Below are 15,033 nucleotides of genomic sequence, written 5' to 3' on the forward strand. Positions count from 1 at the left end.
TCAAGTTTCTAAATCTATTCTTTAAGGCGTCGTCTTGTATCCTATATTGCTTAAGCAAAATAAGTAAGCATATATAATTGCTTGCAAAGTAAGTAAGCAATATAGGATACAAGAATACTTGAATAGAGCCCACAAGTGAAAGCCATAATCCCCCAGCTCCAAATAAAGCGGTCAACTTGTAGGTAAGTAGCTAAACAGAGCTAAAAGAATCTATGTCACTGAGGTCAATTTAATACTCATACTCATAGCGGCATGTGGTGCTTCTATTGTTTGCAGTCTTTTTGTTTATGACAAACAAATATTTTGGCTTTGCTAAACAAAAAGATGGCCTTGCTATTTTACAGTAAGAAAAGTCGACTTGTAAGATAGTGGACACCAAACACTTCAGTTCCATTCAAGCATAGAAACTGTACACTCTGTCTGACATGTAAATAGTCATTTTGTATTGATTCCTTTGTGTACCGTTTTGTATCTACTCCTATTTATTTTAAGCACATATCATTTTTGTTCTGTGCATTGGGTTACAAGGAGGTTCCCTCCTCCTATTCAAAATGTACTTCGTTGTGCCGAATAACACTGTGTTCTTGAGAAGTAAATAGGTCCATTTTACAATAAGACAAAAGGCAAGATACATGAATTTAGATGGATCATAGATAATAAATGTGATGGGTGTGTTTTCCCAACAGTGCCGTGGTACACACTTTGGAAGAAAAACATGCTCAGATTCTTGACAGATTATTGCAAGTTGTGTAATGCATGGGAATCGCTGGAGAGAACTGCTGGGAGAACATGTTTATGGTGTGATTTCGTGGGAAAGCGGAAAAGAGAGTAGTCGTAGGGACCTGTACGATACATTCCGACATAGTTAGCGTAGTTAAGTGTACGAATGACTCGGGCTCATCGACACAGGGGTGACATATTTCCCATACCCAGACGTATCTTGTTTTGCTCCCTGTATCTTTGCGAAACACGACAATATACATGTATCACACACAAAAGACTCAAATGATGTCAGATGTTCAGGAACACAATTCTTTGTATTTAAAACAACAAAGGAAAACGCTTAAAAGAACTATACATTACGGTACACGATATTTAACATCTCAAATTCTCGATAAGTGTCAAATACACATGATATGACATATATATACACATTTCACTGTATTTTGATACAGATATGTAAAAATAAATATATTTTGACATAGTTATAAATTAATTCTTAAAGAGGCAAATAGATCGTCTTCGCTGGGAGCTATTGCTACAGGAGAAGTCAACGGAACTACCTGCTTCTTACACGACAACGTTAGCGGTTCACCACAATAATAGATGGTTCTGTGCACACATAGAATCGGTGCATTATCTCTATCACAGTAAACAGTGGTATGGCCAAATCAACAAAACCCATGAAGTCCCCAACCACTTGTATCATTCTTTTGATTTTGATCAAATTTCGTTTTTATTAGTAATTTATTTACGTGATTGTCAATGATGTTTACACGTGATGCAAAATCGGAGGATAATGAGCAAATGCTGCTTTCAGATATTGGACAAGGTCATTGGTAATTTCTCAAAACAATGACAGGCGATGTTGTGGGAAACAATTTGAAATGTGTCCCCAAATTTATGATTCCAATTCATTCAATAAAGACAGACCTTCAATTGTAGCGAATACCCGCGAAAACAAATGCAGCAGATGACGACCATATTTTCAAAAGGGTCATTTTGCAGAAAATTTTCAAAAGTAACATTAAATCGTCCACTGCATCCATTGAGGCTTACAAAACGTGCTCAGTGAATAGATCTAAGGAGGTCCTAAATAAAAACATGGATATGGTTCAACGATGCCCTACCTGTCCCTCCAAGAAGCCCGCTGTCACTTCTGGGGTAATTTATCAAAATTTCCAACCCAAGACCCTTAGGGTGCATTTAAGGGGCATTCATAGTATCAGACCACCCAGTCGCATGCATCTGTAGAGTTTTCCCATCTTTTGGATCCAGGACAAAGCTTTTCTTTACTTCTGTCTGTTTATTGGCAATATGAGCACGGGAGATTAGTGAGATTATCTTCTTGTAGTCACGTTTTAGCAGGTAAAACCATTTGGAAATTGTACCAATATTTTAAAGCTGTCAGAAAACACGAGGATAATGGGTTGTAACTGTGGGATCTAACAGTTACGTTAGACTAACAGTTAAGTCCCACATTAACATGATACATAGCTTAGGGAAATTGCTTGTGTGAGGTCGCTGGGGTTTGTTCCTCCTTGAGCTAGTTGATATTGGCCGTACCTCTGTTTTCATAGCAACCTGTTGAATGGCTTGACTGGAAAATACTTTTTGGTTCAAACATCTGGCAATACGAAGAAGCAATTGTCACATTGTGATGTTTGTGTCTACATCTCGGCATAGTACAAAAATAAAGTCAAACTCTTCTAGACTTCGTAAAAAAATAGTCTACCCACGTGCCATCGGGTCCGAGCGTTACTGGTACGGGTACAAAGGCGTGTGCTGCGAATGTCTTCTCCTGTGTTGCACTTGTGTCGTCAAATGAGAAAAGTCGAATTCGGGTTTGTTTGGTGTAACCTTGTCTCTCGGCAGAAGCCTTTTCATAAACTGAGTTTCCTTTCCCCGCTTTATCATTGTTGCCCTCCTGGGTCTTCCTCTGCGGTTAAATGCAACATTCCATCCAGGGAATTCCACGGACTCAAAAGCCGTCCATTTGTTCTCATCAATAAGTTCTTTCCACAGACACGTTCGCGACTTTCCTCGTCTCTGTGGGGTGAAAAACAATAAGAAATAGTCAGTGATTGTGTACAGTATTACTGAAAACATAAACACCATACAGCTATGTTTGTATTAGAGAAACCTGCTCTCATATCTGCTTTGCTTGCACTTCGTTGCCTGACCAATGCTTGTGTGACAGGGGTAGTCGTTTGGAAAATAGGACAGCAAAAGATAAAGGACGTTTTAGAATCAGATCTGAGTCACCGTCCGTCCTTATTTCGCTTTTTTCCCAAGGCACCTTTGGGTGATCAATAGACTTGCCTTAATCGCTATAGTTAAAGGTAATTGCACTTTTATAGGTACATCTGTTGAAGCGGTTTAATGACTCGTACATAATGCCCAATCGGTCCTTCAGCGGTGGGTGTTCGCAGTGGCTCTTGTGTAATTCTCTAATTAAGAATTCCGTGTCCAGCCGAGATCTTTTCTTATGCGTCAGGACGGACATGTTGTTCGTTATCTGTGAGGCCATCGGATCGGCTAAAGCACGTCTGTAGAGGGGGCAGTGTTTTGTTGTGGTGTTACAAGAAACTGTAGGTAGATCGCCGGGGGCGAGCATACTTCATGTCTCCTCTAGTCGGGCTTTGATAGACACTACAGGTCCTTACTGTATGGGGTCAACACGAGATCGCTTCTCTGTCTCACAGATATGGGATAAACGCTTGTCAAACGATGATACCGGTTTGGACCATCAGCTCTGTTGGCACAGTAAACACGACTCAAGAGCGCTGAAACGCTATTTGAAGTGTTTCAAACAGAAGCCGTTTGGCAAAGGTAAAGGGGGAGGTATGTCCGTTCCGGTCCTCTGAACAACCACTGGTCCCTCCACCTGCATTCACAAGCTGACTACTCCGACTATAATCATAGCTTTCCTCAGAACAAATCACCATAATTGTCAACGAACAAAGCAGAGGCGGACATATAAAGCCACACATCGTGCGCTCATGCCCGTCCTCTCTTCAATATTGGCGGCATTTTCTCGTGGACTTAGGAAGGACATTATCTCAGATAATCACGTCATCTTGTCGAACATAAATACCCTTCAACCTATGTAGAACTATACATCATCAGAACATATTTATCTATCCGTACACAGAAGCCTTTTTACACAAAATATGCGTGTGCAAAATGTAGTAATATAATCAGGTGGGCACGTACCTTTCCTATCAGTTTTCCTCGGGCGTTCATGCATAGATAAAATCCTGATGATGCGCCCTTGATTCTCACGCGACTTCCAAACGTGTCCGTCTCAACAATAACTTCAGCTGCGGATGAAATGTACAGTATTAGCTTGTGTTCATGTTGATGTTGAGTCTACAGGTGTATTTCATTTCAACTCTTGACCTGTGTCATATTCAGGATTACTGATGGCCCGTTATGTACCAACTGAACCTTTTAGATACCATGGTGTCCCAATTAGGTTTTCATTTGTCAAAAATAATCCCAAACTTAGTATTGTAATGTGTAGAATGCCTTGAGAAGACAGCAGACAACACCCGTCCTTGTGTGAGCCTTATCTGCGAAGTGATCTCGCTAAGGCTGACTTTCTCCTAAACTATTACTTCGCATGGAATCAGACTTGCAAATCCCTTGTTGTTTTACTGGCCCCGGGAGGAACAATGTCCCCACATAAAGAAAGATTTCTTGTCGTTCCGCAAACAGACTTGTCTAAGACACAGTAGCGAAAAACAAGTCCAGAAACAAAGTAGCCATTTGTGGGCCAAAGAAGTATCCAACCATGCAGGTGCGATGAAGGGCCTGCATTTAGGGAGGGAAATACGAGCCTCAGAAATGTTATCGATATACGGAATCATGCAACTAGCAAAGCACAACAACCATAACAGTGAAAAGTTATCCAGTCTAGTTGAAAGCAGTTCTTAAGTGTTCTCGGCGGCTGGGAACGGCAATACGGGCTGATGAATGGGGCGCTGGGCGCTGCAGCCCGGGAATCAATTTGGGAAGAGGTTTGGGCTCCAACGGGCGAGGGTGTCAAGCTTGCCCGGGCTTACGTTAAACTAAGAAGAAGAGGAGAGGGGATTTGTGACCAGCATAACTGTTTTCACAAGAAAAGAAAGAGAAAAGAGTAGATCAAAGCTTGTTCTTACCGTTTTCTGAGCCGTCTTCTCCTAGCGCGTCTACCCTCTTGCCGAATATCTGCAGGTGCTTACGGCTACTTCTCGAGTATAACTGGTAGTTGCGGATGTATCGGCGACTGGTGTTGTCACTTTCCTCCATTTCTTCTTCCACATGCCTCCCAAAGTCGTGCAAGGGGGAGGCAAGTGACGACACCTGGCAAAAATCAACACATTTTGTTCATATTTTGTGCAACAAATTGGTCGAAATCATTAAGAAGTTATGATCAGAAATAATACGGCTTGAACACAAAAATGTCGGCACGAAGTTTTGACAAGATCAAGAGATAAAATATTTTGATCCATAGCACGCCTACCTGCAAGTCAGCAATCCACAGCACAGCTTGTAACATTCTGAAAAAACACGTATTGACAAATCAGCAAACTCAAACAGAAGCCAGTTTCCCAAGTAAAGTAGGGCTGTAGTTTGTACTAAATAGCAGGACGAACAAAGTGGGCGTTCTCTTTACGCCATACAAAACATGTACAAATCCAAAGGAGGAATACAAACTTGTCCTTACAGAGGCACGAGCCGTAACAAAGGCAAGCATCGCATGGTTGTTCTGGCGAGTTCCGGTCAGGCTGGCGAACAGCGCGCCCAGGTCTTGTCACCACCGGCCCCCGTGTGCCACTGAATGCAAGCCACACTTGTTTTGGTCTATTGGGTAAATACATGCAACAATTGGGTTAATATTTGCATAAGTTATTGCAATTGAATGACGTTTCATAGACTCAACCTACTCAAGTCAATATATCATTTTACAAGGGAGCGGGTCACTAACTTTGATCCGAACGGGACCCTTCTATTGATTACTGTTGACCCCATAGTTTATCTAGTCTCTTATATTCAGTGAAAGGCCGGCGCTCGTCTGACCTGCACCTTATTGTGTTTGGCAGCCGCCCCATTTTCATACAAATTGTGTCCTAGGGGTGCGTGCAATCGGGACCGCCAAACTAAGTCCCGGTAAAGTTAAATGAGAAACTTTAGGCGAGTTTTGCTGAGAGTCGCCATCAGCGCAATTAGCACGTCGGTGCAAGCAGAGAGGCGGGCTTTTGGCACTGCATTGTCACCTCGTTGGCAAGTCGGGCTGCCTGGCAATCTTGTAATCAAGCGTCGTCTTTGTCCAAACAGCTCAATCTAAACAGAATGCAGTAGTTTCTCACCAGACTCGGGGTGGCGGTCGGAGGCCAGTACACACCACAACACACACACAGGGACATCCCGCCGACTGCCGGCACAACCTCACCTGAGCACCCGGCTTGCCTTACGTCAACATGGACTAGCTTATTAGGGCCAAATTAAGTAAATACTTCTTTGTCTAAGGAATATTTATGACCCGAATTCTTTGAATAACAACTTACCTGCCCTGAAAGACCAGCATTATAGTATTACAGCGAGTTGAGCATAATAAATGCTAAACTTTGCCATCATGCGTGTCAGGTATTTTGCCCTTAAAAAGTTTCCGCCATGGTTGCAGTGGTTCTGCCGACTTCAAAGTGATTGCAGCGACCGTGTGGTAACTACCTGGCCTGGTCCTGTAATATGTGGCCTGTCATTTCCCGGTGTCTTTTTCTCGTCACCATACGTAGTTAAAGCCTGGGGCCAGGGGAGTATTAATTCCAGTGGGCGTGCTGTTTCACACTAGTTAGGGGGCTGTCGTATGCAGGCGCTGCGGTTTGGTACGGTCAGGGGTCAAAGCAGTAAGCCTGACACATCGTGTCATGTCTAAAATAATCTCAGTCTCTAAAATGATAACCGTAACTTCAGCTCAGACGAAACTATGATGCCGCACTTTCCCGACACCGGTAAGGGACATCCTATCTTTACTGCAAACTTTTAAGCCGGGCAGACCTGTCAAAAGGTGCATGTTTGACCATATGTGTTATGGGTACAAGAGTATATATTAACTGCATGTTTACATGTGCATCTACGAATTGTTGTCCATAAGACGTAGGAAAGACACTACGGAAACACCAAATTTCTCGCACTACACAGCTCACACCTTTGCGTCAGGCGTGTTCAAGTGTGATCAGGTGTGGGTTCTTTGTTGTTAGCGACACACAAACGTGTTCGTCTTTTCTGACCCTACAAGCAAAACGATCGGTGCTGATCAGAAAGTGCACAGAAGCAGTTTCGGTAAGGGTCCAAACATGGTGCTCACTGTAATACTACTTGCATAGAAGCTAACGGGTGAGTTCTTGTCGCAGTCGTAAGTTATGTGGCATATAATCGGTATGGTTCCAGGCGACATAGGTTCCTAGAAGCCGAGATAACAGTCTTCCATCAATGTTGAGAATGTTACAGCTCGGGGCAAACTTATGGAGACAATAGTAAAGTTACTGTTTCATACGACATTTCGGAAGCCGTGCCAATGTAGAAGCCTTACCTTTGTTCCGCCGTGCAGGAGCTGTCTGTGTCCCTGCCGACCATTCCACTCATGGAGAGACGTCCGCGCAGAGACCAACGACCAACACGACCAGCAGCCGTACGTCCCGAGCAGCCCTTCCGCCCTGCAGGTCCGGCGGCAATGTCAGGCCCCGCCACAGGGATTACCTCTACCCCAATTGTTTACCGTGTCAATTAATAGGCAATTAGTGTCTGATAACCGGTCGCGTTCAGGGACAAAAGAAATACATGGAATATTCATGCCCTTGAGTACACCTTTCAAACGTGCCGCACATGAGCCGACACCTTTCAAGTGGCCCACCCCATGCCTCCCCGAATGTGAAGCAATGAATATTCAGTGCTCATACAACTGTAACTCGCATCGCTACTCTTTCAGATGCCAACAGATTACATTCTAAGCTGTGGTTTTGACATGGAAATGATGTCCCCTTTTTGTCCCGAGGACGTGTGAACAACGCGTTCGGGTGCGCTATTAACAGTTTATCTTCTCTTTATCAACGTCAATTAAACAATTTGTTGTAAATTGATTTCAATTGTTAGCAAACAACTTCTCCCATTGAGTTCGCAGCGGTAAGCCAGTACGTTGAAACCCCCGCGAAGTACGTGGTAAACCGTGGGAAGCCGCGATCAACCAAGCGCAGCAAGTGTAGACGTCCCGGCCCTTGTCTGCACAGGATACGGTATCGGAAGGATGAGACAGCGGCCTACCTGACTTCAAACATGCTTGGCACTGCGCCCGTCCGGACCCGGCACCCCTACGGGTACTTCAGCTCGACTGTAGGCCCGTCTTTGTTGTACAACGGGAATGTGTATTAAGATACACAATAACTAGCTTAGAGCCAAGAGTTCTTCTAAACCACCTTGCTTAGAGACCAGTTCTATTGGTCGGTAAGATAACAAAGAAGACACTTTACTTGTTGTATGGGACAAGAGTCGTACTACTTTGCATTGGCGCAGGCTATTCTTGTCCCAATACCTTGGGAGTCAATAGGTCTTACAAGACCACAGAGGACTATCCCCTAGAGCTATCCCTCTCAGACGACTACAACCGAGACATGATCCTGCCTTCCTTATTCAATAATACTCGAAGGTCTACCGACTGGGGCAATGTTAGGATGTGTGACGTAGTGTGATAGAAGACCTCCCACTAACTTTGGGTATTATACCAGGAGATCGGATGATTGCGAATGGTTTACCCGTCTATAAATGGGTGCCACGTGCGTTGGGTGATGACCGCATCATTAGAACGTCAAGCGAACATGCCATTTCCGTCACTGTGGGCTGTGTTCTCTCCCACTAGTCGTCGGACGTGTAGCCATGCACAGGTGTTAGCACGGCTAATCCGGTCTATTAGCTGACTCATTAAATACTATTGATCTCGGTAACAATCGGACGGACCTCCCGCATGAAGATGGCACATTGTGTGAAGTAGCTGAAGGGAGGAAAATATACATGTACCTACATGTACCTCTAGGTTATATACAAGACACAGTACACATTTACTCTGGAGTCTCCATGACAGCCTGAAACCAGATGCTTCTGTAGGTAACGACGTTTGGATTCATCAATTCCTTTCCTTGGTTGAGGTAAACGTTGTTGTTATGATACATAGAATCTGACATGATGTTATGAAGACAACAAGGGATATCTGAGAAAACAAAAGTTTTGAAAAGGTAATGGGACAAGTAGCTAGCAAGAGTATTAGACTCGTTTTGCCATTGTAAGAGGTTACAATTATGTCATATCTAGCTGAAACGAGTTACCTGATTGGCGAGGGGGCAACTGCATTAACAGTTTTGGTTGGTGCGGGAGAGATAAGCACAAACTGTAACAAACCAATCGTTTTCCTCATATGAAGTTTGATACTTGCTGAGAGGGACAATGGGGGGCTTCCCAGCGATCTGATAAAAGAAACCAACATGCTGTATCGCTAATACGCGTCCTTTTTGTTCTGTGTATTCAAAATAGAACACAACACAGAAACAAAACTCACATGCATATATACTTTCACTTTATATATTGTCGTAATATCTGATAAAAGTGAACATTATTTCATTATCAAAAATAAGACGGAGCATATAAGTAATTATTGGTGTACTTTTTCTTCTTTTTTTTTGTTTGAAATTTCACCAAGTTGGAGAATCAAAAGTCAATCTCAACAGTGTCGGTGAAGAAGCCACGTAAAACAACAAAAATGTGATGAAAATCTTGTGAATTTTTGCGATGGCGACATGAGATAAAATGGGCCGCATACGCCAACTTAAGGGAACTCTGCCAAACACTTCCAGGGTTGTGGTGTCGGAGTTGTCTTACGAGGTGCCAAGGCCCTTAGACTTGCAGTGTTTATTTATATGCATGTTCCGATGATTGCAACACCCAGTCCTCAAAAAGGAGGCGCTCCAAGTGGCGTCACTCATTTGCGCGACGCGGTAGAGATTAACTTATTTGTTTACGTTGCCTTGAATTTTGTATGTCCTCGTTCTAGCGAAAGAAAATGAGCATCACGCTTCTGTAAAGACGCTTCAATGTTCGATATGATGGAATTTGAGTGGCTCGCCTTCTCGGCACAGTTAGCTAAGTGTGCTGAAATATTACCATTCTGTATCGTCCACACGGAGTCCCAAACCTTTTTGCTTTATCTCTTTAATGTACAGCGCCAAGGACCATCCATGTCACCACAAATCCTAGTTTATCCTGTAGCTAATAGGGCGGAGAGGATCGTCTGTACAAGCCAGACTGACTTGTTATGATATACCTCGTACCGCAACTGTCAATGGAGGGATTTGAGGCCCTTTGAGCGAATTAAAAAACACTGTCTGCATTTTCTTCTTATCGTGAGAGATAGTGATGGGTTTCGTATTGACACAGCAGATACATGTGCTGTGAATCGACGCGAGCTTGCATTGTGGAATGAAGGAAATGTAAGCAGGTTAATCTGTACAAACACCGACCAGAAGTCCTCTGGCGACGGAAGACTCTGGCCGCAGTGACCACTGGTGGCTGAGGAGGCGTCGTGTGGGGCCACCTTTTCTCAGGAGTCACAATTGTTTAACACCTGCCGAGCCGCTATCTTCATCACTTTTGTTGTGTGATGGCGTGAAAGTCTTTGAAACCTCTGACTTTACGATTATATGATCTTATAACCAACGTGGTGATCAATAGATTCTGTGTCTCATCAAAAACTAAGGTGTACAACTGAAATCAGGGGTCATAATTATGTATTATGAAGTAAATATATAAGGTCTTAAAATTGTAACATAAAGATGAAAGTTGCTTTTTTCTTGGCTAGAATTACATCTTACCGTGATAGGCTGAAATGTTGAAAATTTATCATTGATTGCTCTCAAACCTGGCGGCAAGAAATATTCTAAATTAGCCTTTGTTGACACATGTAATGTTATCAATTAGAGACTATAATCTTCATGACCAGGTATGAAACTCAAATTATAACTGATCGTATAAAATATAAGGTTCATTTGTGAGTTGGGTCATCATGGAAGCTCATCTGTGTTGGTAGCAGTCATAGTACTATGCAACACTAAGCAAGGGCGTTGTATATATAATGTCATTGCACTAAGATATGCACGGATCACTTTTCCACGACCGCTGTCATCTTCTTCAGGATGAGTAATGATAAACATTTCATTACTCATCCTGAAGAAGGTGACAGCGGTCGCTGAAAATTTAATCCATGTTAACCTTAGTGTTGAAAGAAATCTTGTACTATGTAGACTCTGTAGATGATATGAAATGTAATCACTTTATACCCATACTCTAGCTATATAACACAATGCATTTAACCCATGTTGGGCAAGAATATGCAATAAAGATCATTGTCATTGACTATGGTCAGTCACGGGCGCCCGGGCCTTTCTCTGCTCCTAGCGACTGTCTCCCTCCTTGCAGCTGTTCTCCGAAGTGGGCTGTGGACTCATGTGAACTTTCAAAGTTGACGGGTCAGGGACACGTTAATCCGGGATATAGATACGAGGTTTAAAATGCTGTCCTCGAAGATGGTAAGATAAGAGATCGCCTGTGGCAAGGTTTAGAAAGACCAACGAGTTGTATATTGAATTGATGAAAGACTCTTTACAGTAAATAGATGAGCTTTACTCCACTATTTCTGTACTATTGTATTCGAAAAATATACGGTGGTTCAAAGCAGACATTTTGTGTAAAAAGCATGATCTCTGTTGTGTAATATTTCCCAAAATTGTCCGTAGAAGATTTAATTGCCAACCCCAGAAAAGTTTCCGCGGCGTCCTATGTATGTGCCTTTTGTGCCAACATCGACCCCCTTTCTTACAACGGTGCCTTTTGGATGTCGCCTCTCATACCGCCTAACAAATATTTTCTTCTGTGGTGTTGAATTTTACTGCATATATATTAGGCCATAGAGGGGGTCTTCGTCCCCGTTAACTCGTTTGTTTGTGGCTGATTGCGTTGACATTGGCATAAAAATCCATTTATAAACCCCAAACCGTAACAACACATTTTACAAATAATCAACCCAACAACACATTGTACAAATACAGATATCCTGGAGATGACTTTAGTGGTGATTTCGTTTAACGCCGATCAGAATCCCTGGCTACAAATGATAAAAATGATGATGATGATATTGACTATAACGAGAATCGTATATATTTCACTGACGCTGCGGTACATTGGCGACCTCGCTGAACGCGTTGGCCGACCGCGAATCCTTTTACGCTTTGTGTGTTTTGTTGTCTTTATAGTCATATTTGTTAGTTTTGCATGATAATATTGATCATAAAGTCAAGCGTAACACAAATCTAATGTAGGACGCATAGACGCCGCCAACATGCCGTCATGTGGCAGTCCAAGTATCTGCAGTATGATTAACCGCATTATGCCCTGCTATTTACCACAATTCCATTCACACGTCCACATGTGGCATTCAGAAAGACAATTGTGGCGAATGAAATACATGACAATATTTAACGTGGCAGTTCTGAATGCACCTATGTGAAAGTGTTTAATCATATTTCAACCAGACCATGGTATCTTAATTGCTTTTCCTGATGTTTCTTCTTCTCCTCCTTCTCCTGTCAGATCCTCAAATCAATTCATCTCTATCTGTCATTTTGGTGGACAAATGACCTGACATTTTGGACAAGGGTAGAGTGTGTCAATACCCCGGACTTTCTTCTTCATTTTGCATTTAGATTGATTTTATTGAGACTGATTAGCTATTTTTAGACCACAAAGGTATATATTTGCCCCTCCTGTAGCCTGGTATCACAACCTGGAAATTGGTATAGGGGTGCGTTAGATATTCATTGAAATGAGTATAAAAATAGATGCATAATCTATCACATAAACCAATTCAATATGAATAATTTTGTGATTTTTTTGGGAGGGGGGTATTTTTTGGTTTTCTGAGCTTCCCAGGCTGACTTAGAGGCCATTGACCTCGCCGAATGCCATTCCAGGTTCACCTGGCTTATTCATGCACGGGGGACTATTTATTTTCATCTTTAGACTTGGGTGGTTATGCAAAAGTTATTTTATTAGAGGAAGTATTTTGGACAGCTCCACTTTACATAGGGTGACGCTAGGAGAGTTAATTCTTGCACGGAGTTTCTTTTAAGAATCCAATTTTGGAATGGGATGGTGATTCAAATTCCCCTTTTTACTGGAACTGTTATTGTCCAGTTTTCTGTGTTGATTCAATTCTGGCATGGGGTTGCCTTTTTAAATTCACTTTTGGAATAGTCAATTTTTGCATGAGGTGGGAGATGGTTGAAATATGTTGTATTTGCTCGCAAGTGTTGCCTGCCTAGTTTATGTCAGCTTGTTAACGTCAGCATCGGCATAAAAATCCAATCAAAATCCGAGTACTAGTAACACACACGAATATGAAATATACCCGTCCACATGACATGCATCATGTTTGCACGAAGCAGAAATTAAAGGTCATACATGCATTTTTAAAACCAGGAAATATCAAGGTATCTTTTGGAATGCAAAATGATACGTGTTAGGTTAATGACTTTCAGTGCGCGGAAAACGTTTTGCTAAAGATTGGCGTTTGCTGAATAAAGAGAAAAGGTCTTCGGAAATTGATCATCTAAAAACTCCAGCTAGAATGTAAATTGCTATTCACAGCCGTGGTTTTCCTACATCAGTCATGATCAATCTTGCCCAAACATGCGTTGGTTGACTCGTAATTCTTGAAAGATGTACAAGGAATGAACGTAACCTGTTAATCTCGTACAAGCTACCGACCACATGTCCGTAACCACCTAATAGCATTAACCCGACACGTACATAAAGATCAGGAAGATTTACTGTCAGGAACTGCGGAGCAGCTGTTCCCAGTCAGACCGCCAGGCGGCCTGATGAATAGGAAAAGTAAATGCCCAACACTGATATAGGGATAGGTATCACGGCACTCATTACATTGCTGAACTGAATCTCTCTCACATCAAAGACCTATCCTAAGCTTCCCTGCGAGCTTTCAGTTTGAGATGACGCATGGCTCACCTCCCCCTCCGTCCCATCACTCTCCTGCGCGGCGGACGGAAGGTCAGACCGCTTGTGGTCGATTAATGTGCGAGACACAAATAATTCATCAGCCCTACGTTGTCGCAATTAAGAGCCTGCTATTCATCTTCGCCGCCCTTCATTGAGCATAGCGATCGGCTCGTGTCAAACTCTCCCTGCAGTCTGAATCTTCGCGCTTGTGAAATGAGATCCGCTGCAGAATCATCTTACGTATCCTTTCTCATTTGACCTTTGCCCCCTGTGTTGATCGAGAGGCGGTTGGAGAAGGAGGATGATGCAGATGAGGATGCTGCGGGGTGAGGAGGATGTACGGTGGTGGTTTAGCAGAGCGACGGTGGAAGAAGCATGATCGTCCGGCTGTGTGTGGCGTCGATGTTAGCCACGGTGCTGGCGGCCGGGCTGCTGCTGGCCATCCTGCTGATCGGAGGGATGCTGGCGGCCTCGCAGCAGCGCGCCGTGACGGTGGAGGTACACACGGACGCACCGGTGGCTGACACCGACAGTCGCTTCCTCTCACTAGCGCTGCCCATCCAGTTCGTTCGTACCGGTAAACATCAGCTGCTCAGGTACGTGTGACTGGGTCTATCTCCTCCTCTGCTTTTATGTCCCTCGGTCCGAAAGATTTTTTGGAGCCCACCCTCGTGTACCCGTATTGGAAATACCCGTTTCACGCCTGTTGCAACTTGGCAATTAATTCATCTTATGTAGGTATGATTTACAATGAGAGAAGGAGTTATGTAGTGCTGGTTAACCTTTATTCGTGGGGTAGCTTTTATCCGTTTTTTAAAAGTGTATTCAGGGATATCAAGTCGACCCACAATGGCTTCAAATTGCACTATTATCAATACATAAAAATATCTAAAATAGATTTCATTTGACACCATCATCTGTCGAGTTGATATCCCTAAATATCATGTTTTATATGGGTTACCCCACGGATAAAGGTGAACTAGCGTTATACAAAAAGAGCGTCATGTTTGGTTTACTACGGTCCCATAAAAACATAAAATGATCGTTAGATTAAAAGGTAGCAGTGAAAGAAAAAAATTTTGGTATATAAACCCCGGCATTACTGGTAGACAAGAAATGAAATGAAAGCACAGCAAAGGATGGGTCGTATTTTATTTAATGACGTTTTTTCCTCACACACAGCAAATGGTTACCACTTTAGCTGCTAGGTTGGCC

At 42.9% G+C, this 15,033-nt stretch overlaps 2 protein-coding genes across 3 annotated transcripts in view; one reads left to right on the plus strand and one right to left on the minus strand.

The window, feature by feature from the left end:
* Nucleotides 1-1,011: 1,011 nt before the first annotated feature.
* LOC118414434 (fibroblast growth factor 8-like) lies at nucleotides 1,012-7,430 on the minus strand. 2 transcript variants are annotated; one of them, XM_035818464.1, is made up of 6 exons: nucleotides 7,298-7,430; nucleotides 5,432-5,568; nucleotides 5,228-5,264; nucleotides 4,884-5,067; nucleotides 3,937-4,043; nucleotides 1,012-2,769 (listed from the first exon to the last, which is right to left on the minus strand). In XM_035818464.1, the coding sequence occupies exons 2-6, from the start codon at nucleotides 5,464-5,466 to the stop codon at nucleotides 2,479-2,481; spliced, it is 654 nt and encodes a 217-aa protein (XP_035674357.1). In that variant the 5' UTR covers nucleotides 5,467-5,568; nucleotides 7,298-7,430; the 3' UTR covers nucleotides 1,012-2,478. The 2 variants fall into 2 exon arrangements, with proteins under 2 accessions (XP_035674357.1, XP_035674358.1); XM_035818465.1 differs by lacking the exon at nucleotides 7,298-7,430 and adding an exon at nucleotides 6,075-6,167.
* Nucleotides 7,431-13,768: 6,338 nt separating this feature from the next.
* The window catches only part of LOC118413989 (heparanase-like), an 11,601-nt gene continuing 10,336 nt past the window's right edge, over nucleotides 13,769-15,033 (plus strand). Inside the window, exon 1 of the mRNA XM_035817678.1 lies at nucleotides 13,769-14,414. Coding sequence (XP_035673571.1) covers nucleotides 14,194-14,414 — 221 coding nt within the window. The 5' untranslated portion in view covers nucleotides 13,769-14,193. The remainder of the gene's footprint in view (nucleotides 14,415-15,033) is intronic.

This window comes from Branchiostoma floridae, chromosome 4 (assembly GCF_000003815.2).
Source record: "Branchiostoma floridae strain S238N-H82 chromosome 4, Bfl_VNyyK, whole genome shotgun sequence".
Classification (NCBI taxonomy): Eukaryota; Metazoa; Chordata; class Leptocardii; order Amphioxiformes; family Branchiostomatidae; genus Branchiostoma; species Branchiostoma floridae.

Coding starts and splice junctions, on each gene's coding strand:
- LOC118414434 (XM_035818464.1), bottom strand. CDS start 5,466: ATGCGATGCTTGCCTTTGTTACGGCTCGTGCCTCT. Junction 5,265..5,431: donor TTGTTACGGCTCGTGCCTCT/GTAAGGACAAGT, acceptor GTGTTTTTTCAG/AATGTTACAAGCTGTGCTGT. Junction 2,770..3,936: donor GAGGAAAACTGATAGGAAAG/GTACGTGCCCAC, acceptor TTCACCCCACAG/AGACGAGGAAAGTCGCGAAC.